We start from the raw sequence: 12,015 nt of genomic DNA, 5'->3' as shown, positions 1-12,015 counted from the left end.
CAGAACTATTGAAACCACGTCGTTTCCTGATACCCCCAGGTACATCCGGGATACCGCCCAAACCTACCACTCACTCCTAAACAAACAACGGTCACACACACAGAACTATTGAAACCACGTCGTTTCCTGATACCCCCAGGTACATCCGGGATACCGCCCAAACCTACCACTCACTCCTAAACAAACAACGGTCACACACACAGAACTATTGAAACCACGTCGTTTCCTGATACCCCCAGGTACATCCGGGATACCGCCCAAACCTACCACTCACTCCTAAACAAACAACGGTCACACACACAGAACTATTGAAACCACGTCGTTTCCTGATACCCCCAGGTACATCCGGGATACCGCCCAAACCTACCACTCACTCCTAAACAAACAACGGTCACACACACAGAACTATTGAAACCACGTCGTTTCCTGATACCCCCAGGTACATCCGGGATACCGCCCAAACCTACCACTCACTCCTAAACAAACAACGGTCACACACACAGAACTATTGAAACCACGTCGTTTCCTGATACCCCCAGGTACATCCGGGATACCGCCCAAACCTACCACTCACTCCTAAACAAACAACGGTCACACACACAGAACTATTGAAACCACGTTGTTTCCTGATACCCCCAGGTACATCCGGGATACCGCCCAAACCTACCACTCACTCCTAAACAAACAACGAGCACACACAGAACTATTGAAACCACGTCGTTTCCTGATACCCCCAGGTACATCCGGGATACCGCCCAAACCTACCACTCACTCCTAAACAAACAACGAGCACACACAGAACTATTGAAACCACGTCGTTTCCTGATACCCCCAGGTACATCCGGGATACCGCCCAAACCTACCACTCACTCCTAAACAAACAACGGTCACACACACAGAACTATTGAAACCAAGTCGTTTCCTGATACCCCCAGGTACATCCGGGATACCGCCCAAACCTACCACTCACTCCTAAACAAACAACGGTCACACACACAGAACTATTGAAACCACGTCGTTTCCTGATACCCCCAGGTACATCCGGGATACCGCCCAAACCTACCACTCACTCCTAAACAAACAACGGTCACACACACAGAACTATTGAAACCACGTCGTTTCCTGATACCCCCAGGTACATCCGGGATACCGCCCAAACCTACCACTCACTCCTAAACAAACAACGGTCACACACACAGAACTATTGAAACCACGTCGTTTCCTGATACCCCCAGGTACATCCGGGATACCGCCCAAACCTACCACTCACTCCTAAACAAACAACGGTCACACACACAGAACTATTGAAACCACGTCGTTTCCTGATACCCCCAGGTACATCCGGGATTCCGCCCAAACCTACCACTCACTCCTAAACAAACAACGGTCACACACAGAACTATTGAAACCACGTCGTTTCCTGATACCCCCAGGTACATCCGGGATACCGCCCAAACCTACCACTCACTCCTAAACAAACAACGGTCACACACACAGAACTATTGAAACCACGTCGTTTCCTGATACCCCCAGGTACATCCGGGATACCGCCCAAACCTACCACTCACTCCTAAACAAACAACGGTCACACACACAGAACTATTGAAACCACGTCGTTTCCTGATACCCCCAGGTACATCTGGGATACCGCCCAAACCTACCACTCACTCCTAAACAAACAACGGGCACACACAGAACTATTGATTGTGTTGTATAGAAGTATTGATTGTTTTGTACAGAAGTATTGATTGTGTTGTGCAGAAGTATTGATTGTGTTGTACAGAAGTATTGATTGTGTTGTACAGAAGTATTGATTGTTTTGTACAGAAGTATTGATTGTGTTGTACAGAAGTATTGATTGTTTTGTACAGAAGTATTGATTGTGTTGTACAGAAGTATTGATTGTGTTGTACAGAAGTATTGATTGTGTTGTACAGAAGTATTGATTGTGTTGTACAGAAGTATTGATTGTGTTGTACAGAAGTATTGATTATGTTGTACAGAAGTATTGATTGTGTTGTACAGAAGTATTGATTGTTTTGTACAGAAGTATTGATTGTGTTGTACAGAAGTATTGATTGTGTTGTACAGAAGTATTGATTGTGTTGTACAGAAGTATTGATTGTGTTGTACAGAAGTATTGATTGTGTTGTACAGAAGTATTGATTGTATAGAAGTATTGATTGTGTTGTACAGAAGTATTGATTGTGTTGAACAGAAGTATTGATTGTGTTGTACAGAAGTATTGATTGTGTTGTACAGAAGTATTGATTGTGTTGTACAGAAGTATTGATTGTATAGAAGTATTGATTGTGTTGTACAGAAGTATTGATTGTGTTGAACAGAAGTATTGATTGTGTTGTACAGAAGTATTGATTGTGTTGTACAGAAGTATTGATTGTGTTGTACAGAAGTATTGATTGTGTTGTACAGAAGTATTGATTGTGTTGTACAGAAGTATTGATTGTGTTGTACAGAAGTATTGATTGTTTTGTACAGAAGTATTGATTGTGTTGAACAGAAGTATTGATTGTGTTGTACAGAAGTATTGATTGTGTTGTACAGAAGTATTGATTGTGTTGTACAGAAGTATTGATTGTGTTGTACAGAAGTATTGATTGTGTTGAACAGAAGTATTGATTGTGTTGTACAGAAGCCGTGGTCTTACTTGGTGGGGATGATTACCGTTATGGGGACTCTGAACAGAGGGCCAGAGCTGGGGGACGCGGTGTCATAACCACACACCTGAAACACAACAGGATCAATACTGGATTAAATACTGGACATCCTCCTCTCTCTCTCTCTCTCTCTTCCTGAAACAGGTTCAATACTGGATTAAATACTGGACATCCTCCTCTCTCTCTCTCTCTTCCTGAAACAGGTTCAATAGTGGATTAAATACTGGACATCCTCCCTCTCTCTCTCTCTTCCTGAAACAGGTTCAATACTGGACATCCTCCTCTCTCTCTCTCTCTTCCTGAAACAGGTCCAATACTGGATTAAATACTGGACATCCTCCTCCCTCTCTCTCTCTCTTCCTGAAACAGGTTCAATACTGGACATCCTCCTCTCTCTCTCTCTCTTCCTGAAACAGGTCCAATACTGGATTAAATACTGGACATCCTCCTCCCTCTCTCTCTCTCTCTTCCTGAAACAGGTTCAATACTGGACATCCTCCTCTCTCTCTCTTCCTGAAACAGGTTCAAAACTGGACATCCTCCTCTCTCTCTTCCTGAAACAGGTTCAAAACTGGACATCCTCCTCTCTCTCTTCCTGAAACAGGTTCAATACTGGACATCCTCCTCTCTCTCTCTCTTCCTGAAACAGGTTCAATACTGGATTAAATACAGGACAAACTCTCTCTCTCTCTCTTCCTGAAACAGGTTCAATACTGGATTAAATACAGGACAAACTCTATCTCTCTCTCTTCCTGAAACAGGTTCAATACTGGACATCCTCCTCTCTCTCTCTTCCTGAAACAGGTTCAATACTGGATTAAATACAGGACAAACTCTCTCTCTCTCTCTCTTCCTGAAACAGGTTCAATACTGGATTAAATACTGGACAACCTCTCTCTCTCTCTCTTCCTGAAACAGGTTCAATACTGGATTAAATACAGGACAAACTCTCTCTCTCTCTCTCTCTCTCTCTCTCTCTCTCTCTCTCTCTTCCTGAAACAGGTTCAATACTGGATTAAATACTGGACAACCTCTCTCTCTCTCTCTCTCTTCCTGAAACAGGTTCAATACTGGACATCCTCCTCTCTCTCTCTTCCTGAAACAGGTTCAATACTGGATTAAATACAGGACAAACTCTCTCTCTCTCTCTCTCTCTTCCTGAAACAGGTTCAATACTGGATTAAATAAAGGACAAACTCTCTCTCTCTCTCTCTCTCTCTTCCTGAAACAGGTTCAATACTGGATTAAATACTGGACAACCTCTCTCTCTCTCTCTTCCTGAAACAGGTTCAATACTGGACATCCTCCTCTCTCTCCTCTCCGTACCTCAGTATAAACCAGTCCCTCTCTCTCCTCTCCGTACCTCAATATACTGCAGTCCCTCTCTCTCCTCTCCGTACCTCAGTATAATGCAGTCCCTCTCTCTCTCCTCTTCATACCTCAGTATAAACCAGTCCCTCTCTCTCCTCTCCGTACCTCAGTATAAACCAGTTCCCCTCTCTTTCCTCTCCGTACCTCAGTGTAATGCAGTCCCTCTCTCTTCTCTCCATACCTCAGTATAAACCAGTCCCTCTCGCTCTCTCTCCTCTCCGTACCTCAGTATACTGCATTCCCTCTCTCTCTCCTCTTCATACCTCAGTATAAACCAGTCTCTCTCTCCTCTCCGTACCTCAGTATAAACCAGTCCCTCTCTCTCTCCTCTCCGTACCTCAGTATAAACCAGTCTCTCTCTCTCCTCTTCATACCTCAGTATAAACCAGTTCCTCTCTCCTCTCCGTACCTCAGTATAATGCAGTCCCTCTCTCTCTCCTCTCCGTACCTCAGTATAAACCAGTCTCTCGCTCCTCTTCATACCTCAGTATAAACCAGTCTCTCTCTCCTCTCCGTACCTCAGTATAAACCAGTCCCTCTCTCTCTCCTCTCCGTACCTCAGTATAAACCAGTCCCTCTCTCCTCTCCGTACCTCAGTATAAACCAGTCCCTCTCTCTCTCTCCTCTCCGTACCTCAGTATAAACCAGTCCCTCTCTCTTTCCTCTCCGTACCTCAGTATAAACCAGTCCCTCTCTCCTCTCCGTACCTCAGTATAAACCAGTCTCTCTCTCCTCTTCATACCTCAGTATAAACCAGTCCCTCTCTCTACTCTCAGTACCTCAGTATAAACCAGTCCCTCTCTCTCTCCTCTCCATACCTCAGTATAAACCAGTCCCTCTCTCTCTCCTCTCCGTACCTCAGTATAAACCAGTCCCTCTCTCTCTCCTCTCCGTACCTCAGTATAAACCAGTCCCTCTCTCTCTCCTATCCGTACCTCAGTATAAAACAGTCCCTCTCTCTCTCCACTCCGTACCTCAGTATAAACCAGTTCCTCTCTCCTCTCCGTACCTCAGTATAAACCAGTCCCTCTCTCCTCTCCGTACCTCAGTATAAACCAGTCTCTCTCTCTCCTCTTCATACCTCAGTATAAACCAGTCCCTCTCTCTACTCTCAGTACCTCAGTATAAACCAGTCCCTCTCTCTCTCCTCTCCATACCTCAGTATAAACCAGTCCCTCTCTCTCTCCTCTCCGTACCTCAGTATAAACCAGTCCCTCTCCCTCTCCTCTCCGTACCTCAGTATAATGCAGTCCCTCTCTCTCCTCTCCGTACCTCAGTATAATGCAGTCCCTCTCTCTCCTCTTCATACCTCAGTATAAACCAGTCCCTCTCTCTCCTCTCAGTACCTCAGCATAAACCAGTCCCTCTCTCTCTCCTCTCCGTACCTCAGTATAAACCAGTCTCTCTCTCCTCTCCGTACCTCAGTATGAACCAGTCTCTCTCTCTCCTCTCCGTACCTCAGTATGAACCAGTCTCTCTCTCCTCTCCGTACCTCAGTATAAACCAGTCCCTCTCTCTCTCCTCTCCGTACCTCAGTATAAACCAGTTCCTCTCTCCTCTCCGTACCTCAGTATAATGCAGTCCCTCTCTCTCTCCTCTCCGTACCTCAGTATAAACCAGTCTCTCTCTCCTCTCCGTACCTCAGTATGAACCAGTCTCTCTCTCCTCTCCGTACCTCAGTATAAACCAGTCCCTCTCTCTCCTCTCCGTACCTCAGTATAATGCAGTCTCTCTCTCCTCTCCGTACCTCAGTATAAACCAGTACCTCTCTCTCCTATCCGTACCTCAGTATAAAACAGTCCCTCTCTCTCTCCTCTCCGTACCTCAGTATAAACCAGTTCCTCTCTCCTCTCCGTACCTCAGTATAAACCAGTCCCTCTCTCTCTCCTCTCCGTACCTCAGTATAAACCAGTCCCTCTCTCCTCTCCGTACCTCAGTATAAACCAGTCTCTCTCTCTCCTCTCCGTACCTCAGTATAAACCAGTCCCTCTCTCTCCTCTCCGTACCTCAGTATAAACCAGTCTCTCTCTCTCCTCTCCGTACCTCAGTATAAACCAGTTCCTCTCTCCTCTCCGTACCTCAGTATAAACCAGTCCCTCTCTCCTCTCCGTACCTCAGTATAAACCAGTTCCTCTCTCCTCTCCGTACCTCAGTATAAACCAGTCCCTCTCTCCTCTCCGTACCTCAGTATAAACCAGTCTCTCTCTCTCCTCTCCGTACCTCAGTATAAACCAGTCTCTCTCTCCTCTCCGTACCTCAGTATAAACCAGTCTCTCTCTCTCCTATCCGTACCTCAGTATAAAACAGTCCCTCTCTCTCTCCTCTCCGTACCTCAGTATAAACCAGTTCCTCTCTCCTCTCCGTACCTCAGTATAAACCAGTCCCTCTCTCTCTCCTCTCCGTACCTCAGTATAAACCAGTCCCTCTCTCCTCTCCGTACCTCAGTATAAACCAGTCTCTCTCTTTCCTCTCCGTACCTCAGTATAAACCAGTCCCTCTCTCTCCTCTCCGTACCTCAGTATAAACCAGTCTCTCTCTCTCCTCTCCGTACCTCAGTATAAACCAGTCCCTCTCTCTCTCCTATCCGTACCTCAGTATAAACCAGTCCCTCTCTCTCTCCTCTCCGTACCTCAGTATAAACCAGTTCCTCTCTCCTCTCCGTACCTCAGTATAAACCAGTCCCTCTCTCTCCTCTCCGTACCTCAGTATAAACCAGTCCCTCTCTCCTCTCCGTACCTCAGTATAAACCAGTCTCTCTCTTTCCTCTCCGTACCTCAGTATAAACCAGTCCCTCTCTCTCCTCTCCGTACCTCAGTATAAACCAGTCCCTCTCTCTCTCCTCTCCGTACCTCAGTATAAACCAGTCTCTCTCTCCTCTCCGTACCTCAGTATAAACCAGTCTCTCTCTCTCCTCTCCGTACCTCAGTATGAACCAGTCCCTCTCTCTCCTCTCCGTACCTCAGTATAAACCAGTCCCTCTCTCCTCTCAGTACCTCAGTATAAACCAGTCCCTCTCTCTCTCTCCTCTCCGTACCTCAGTATAATGCAGTCCCTCTCGGAGCCCCAGGGGATCGACTCTGACGTTGACATGACGACACTGGTTCATGAGCTCCAGGTGGGAGGGACACTGCACCCAGGAGGCGGAGCATGTCAGGGCCAGGTGCAGTTGCAGAGAAATACGCTCCGTGTTCTCTGTCAAACAGGAAGTAGAATGGACCAATTAATAGAACTAAAGAGGACAGACCAATCACCAATCATGCAGTGTGTGTGTGTGTCTGTGTAATACCGGTATTTTCGGGGAAAACGGGTTCGATGCCAACCCCATGGTCGGAGGGGGACAGGACCTGGTTGGGGTCTCGGAGGTAGATGCCTCGCTGCGTTCCCACGGTAACAGTGAAGCCCAGGTTAGCGGTGGGGAGAGAGGCATGCTGGGTCAGGTAGTCTACAGCTCTGTCCACCTGTAAAAAGCACAGAGACACCAGTTAAATTCCACAGAGACACCAGTTCTCCACTATACAGTAGACACTAGTTCTCCGCTATACAGTAGACACCAGTTCTCCGCTATACAGTAGACACCAGTTCTCCGCTATACAGTAGACACCAGTTCTCCGCTATACAGTAGACACCAGTTCTCCAGTATACAGTAGACACCAGTTCTCCGCTATACAGTAGACACCAGTTCTCCGCTATACAGTAGACACCAGTTCTCCGCTATACAGTAGACACCAGTTCTCCGCTATACAGTAGACACCAGTTCTCCGCTATACAGTAGACACCAGTTCTCCGCTATACAGTAGACACCAGTTCCCCGCTATACAGTAGACACCAGTTCCCCGCTATACAGTAGACACCAGTTCCCCGCTATACAGTAGACACCAGTTCCCCGCTATACAGTAGACACCAGTTCCCCGCTATACAGTAGACACCAGTTCCCCGCTATACAGTAGACACCAGTTCCCCGCTATACAGTAGACACCAGTTCCCCGCTATACAGTAGACACTAGTTCTCCACTATACAGTAGACACTAGTTCTCCACTATACAGTAGACACTAGTTCTCCACTATACAGTAGACACTAGTTCTCCACTATACAGTAGACACTAGTTCTCCACTATACAGTAGACACCAGTTCTCCACTATACAGTAGACACCAGTTCTCCACTATACAGTAGACACCAGTTCTCCACTATACAGTAGACACCAGTTCTCCACTATACAGTAGACACCAGTTCTCCACTATACAGTAGACACCAGTTCTCCACTATACAGTAGACACCAGTTCTCCACTATACAGTAGACACCAGTTCTCCACTATACAGTAGACACCAGTTCTCCACTATACAGTAGACACTAGTTCTCCACTATACAGTAGACACTAGTTCTCCACTATACAGTAGACACTAGTTCTCCACTATACAGTAGACACTAGTTCTCCACTATACAGTAGACACTAGTTCTCCACTATACAGTAGACACCAGTTCTCCACTATACAGTAGACACCAGTTCTCCACTATACAGTAGACACTAGTTCTCCACTATACAGTAGACACCAGTTCTCCACTATACAGTAGACACCAGTTCTCCACTATACAGTAGACACTAGTTCTCCACTATACAGTAGACACTAGTTCTCCACTATACAGTAGACACTAGTTCTCCACTATACAGTAGACACTAGTTCTCCACTATACAGTAGACACTAGTTCTCCACTATACAGTAGACACTAGTTCTCCACTATACAGTAGACACTAGTTCTCCACTATACAGTAGACACTAGTTCTCCACTATACAGTAGACACTAGTTCTCCACTATACAGTATACACTAGTTCTCCACTATACAGTAGACACTAGTTCTCCACTATACAGTAGACACCAGTTCTCCACTATACAGTAGACACCAGTTCTCCACTATACAGTAGACACTAGTTCTCCACTATACAGTAGACACTAGTTCTCCACTATACAGTAGACACTAGTTCTCCACTATACAGTAGACACTAGTTCTCCACTATACAGTAGACACTAGTTATCCACTATACAGTAGACACTAGTTCTCCACTATACAGTAGACACTAGTTCTCCACTATACAGTATACACTAGTTCTCCACTATACAGTAGACACTAGTTCTCCACTATACAGTAGACACTAGTTCTCCACTATACAGTAGACACTAGTTCTCCACTATACAGTAGACACTAGTTCTCCACTATACAGTAGACACTAGTTCTCCACTATACAGTAGACACTAGTTCTCCACTATACAGTAGACACTAGTTCTCCACTATACAGTAGACACTAGTTCTCCACTATACAGTAGACACTAGTTCTCCACTATACAGTAGACACTAGTTCTCCACTATACAGTAGACACCAGTTCTCCACTATACAGTAGACACCAGTTCTCCACTATACAGTAGACATCAGTTCTCCACTATACAGTAGACACCAGTTCTCCGCTATACAGTAGACACCAGTTCTCCGCTATACAGTAGACACCAGTTCTCCACTATACAGTAGACACCAGTTCTCCGCTATACAGTAGACACCAGTTCTCCACTATACAGTAGACACCAGTTCTCCACTATACAGTAGACACCAGTTCTCCACTATACAGTAGACACCAGTTCTCCACTATACAGTAGACACCAGTTCTCCACTATACAGTAGACACTAGTTCTCCACTATACAGTAGACACTAGTTCTCCACTATACAGTAGACACTAGTTCTCCACTATACAGTAGACACTAGTTCTCCACTATACAGTAGACACCAGTTCTACTCAACATATAGAACTTCCTGTCCAACTTCCTGTCCAACTTCCTATCCAACTTCCTGTCCAACACGTCAACACAGAGGAGTCTTGCCTGTATGATTCCGTGTCCCTGTGCGAACACCTCGATGTCGTCGACCTTCAGAGCCGTGTTCTCCAGAGCTCTCCTCACCGCAGAGACCGATGGACGGATACCGTTCTGCTTCAGACCTGCAGCGTACACACACACACACACACACACACACACACACACACCCCATATTATAACACACCCCCAATATAACACACACACACCCACATTCACACACACACACTCTCTCACACACACACACACACACACACACACACACTTAAAACACACCCCCATTTAAACACACACAAACACACACACCCCCCACACACCCACCTGACAGCACCAGGGCGATCCCTCCACAGGCGTTGGGGGACGACATGGAGGTACCATTCATCAGCTGGGTTCCTCTGAGAGTCCAGTTGGGTACGGAGGCGATGGCCCCCCCCGGAGCGGTGATACTGACCCCCAGGGCCCCGTCGGTACTGGGGCCCCGAGACGACCAGGTGTACTGGTTCGGAGGAAGCTTCTCTCTCAGAGAATACTCTGCAACCATCATGTCTGGAGTCACATACGCCCCCACGCCTGGAAGAGGAGACCAACGGGGTAGAGGTCAAACACACACACACCCCCACGCCTGGAAGAGGAGACCAACGGGGTAGAGGTCAAACACACACACGCCCCCACGCCTGGAAGAGGAGACCAACGGGGTAGAGGTCAAACACACACACGCCCCCACGCCTGGAAGAGGAGACCAACGGGGTAAAACACACACACGCCCCCCCCCGCCTGGAAGAGGAGACCAACGGGGTAAAACACACACACGCCCCCCCGCCTGGAAGAGGAGACCAACGGGGTAAAACACACACACGCCGCCCCGCCTGGAAGAGGAGACCAACGGGGTAAAACACACATACGCCCCCACGCCTGGAAGAGGAGACCAACGGGGTAAAACACACACACGCCCCCACGCCTGGAAGAGGAGACCAACGGGGTAGAGGTAAAACACACACACGCCCCCACGCCTGGAAGAGGAGACCAACTGGGTCAAACACACACACGCCCCCACGCCTGGAAGAGGAGACCAACGGGGTAAAACACACACACGCCCCCACGCCTGGAAGAGGAGACCAACGGGGTAGAGGTAAAACACACACACGCCCCCACGCCTGGAAGAGGAGACCAATGGGGTAGAGGTAAAACACACACACGCCCCCACGCCTGGAAGAGGAGACCAACGGGGTAAAACACACACACGCCCCCACGCCTGGAAGAGGAGACCAACGGGGTAGAGGTCAAACACACACACACCCCCACGCCTGGAAGAGGAGACCAACGGGGTAAAACACACATACGCCCCCACGCCTGGAAGAGGAGACCAACGGGGTAGAGGTCAAACACACACACACCCCCACGCCTGGAAGAGGAGACCAACGGGGTAGAGGTAAAACACACACACACGCCCCCACGCCTGGAAGAGGAGACCAACGGGGTAAAACACACATACGCCCCCACGCCTGGAAGAGGAGACCAACGGGGTAGAGGTCAAACACACACACACCCCCACGCCTGGAAGAGGAGACCAACGGGGTAAAACACACATACGCCCCCACGCCTGGAAGAGGAGACCAACGGGGTAGAGGTCAAACACACACACACCCCCACGCCTGGAAGAGGAGACCAACGGGGTAGAGGTCAAACACACACACGCCCCCACGCCTGGAAGAGGAGACCAATGGGGTAGAGGTAAAACACACACACGCCCCCACGCCTGGAAGAGGAGACCAACGGGGTAAAACACACACACGCCCCCACGCCTGGAAGAGGAGACCAACGGGGTAGAGGTCAAACACACACACACCCCCACGCCTGGAAGAGGAGACCAACGGGGTAAAACACACATACGCCCCCACGCCTGGAAGAGGAGACCAACGGGGTAGAGGTCAAACACACACACACCCCCACGCCTGGAAGAGGAGACCAACGGGGTAGAGGTAAAACACACACACACGCCCCCACGCCTGGAAGAGGAGACCAACGGGGTAAAACACACATACGCCCCCACGCCTGGAAGAGGAGAACAACGGGGTAGAGGTCAAACACACACACACCCCCACGCC

The 12,015-nt window shown here is 48.1% G+C and overlaps 1 protein-coding gene across 3 annotated transcripts in view; it reads right to left on the bottom strand.

The window, feature by feature from the left end:
• The window catches only part of tpp2 (tripeptidyl peptidase 2), a 66,706-nt gene that overhangs the window by 34,283 nt on the left and 20,408 nt on the right, over positions 1-12,015 (bottom strand). For all 3 annotated transcript variants that reach the window (XM_036972352.1, XM_036972353.1, XM_036972354.1), the window contains 5 exons: positions 10,232-10,480; positions 9,920-10,035; positions 7,336-7,507; positions 7,084-7,241; positions 2,669-2,745 (listed from right to left, as the gene is read on the bottom strand). In XM_036972352.1, the coding sequence (XP_036828247.1) occupies positions 2,669-2,745; positions 7,084-7,241; positions 7,336-7,507; positions 9,920-10,035; positions 10,232-10,480 (772 nt within the window). The remainder of the gene's footprint in view (positions 1-2,668; positions 2,746-7,083; positions 7,242-7,335; positions 7,508-9,919; positions 10,036-10,231; positions 10,481-12,015) is intronic.

The sequence above is a fragment of the Oncorhynchus mykiss genome, unplaced genomic scaffold (genome assembly GCF_013265735.2).
Source record: "Oncorhynchus mykiss isolate Arlee unplaced genomic scaffold, USDA_OmykA_1.1 un_scaffold_144, whole genome shotgun sequence".
NCBI lineage: Eukaryota > Metazoa > Chordata > Actinopteri > Salmoniformes > Salmonidae > Oncorhynchus > Oncorhynchus mykiss.
Note: the sequence above shows the minus strand (reverse complement) of the source record. Positions and strands in the feature narration are given on the sequence as shown.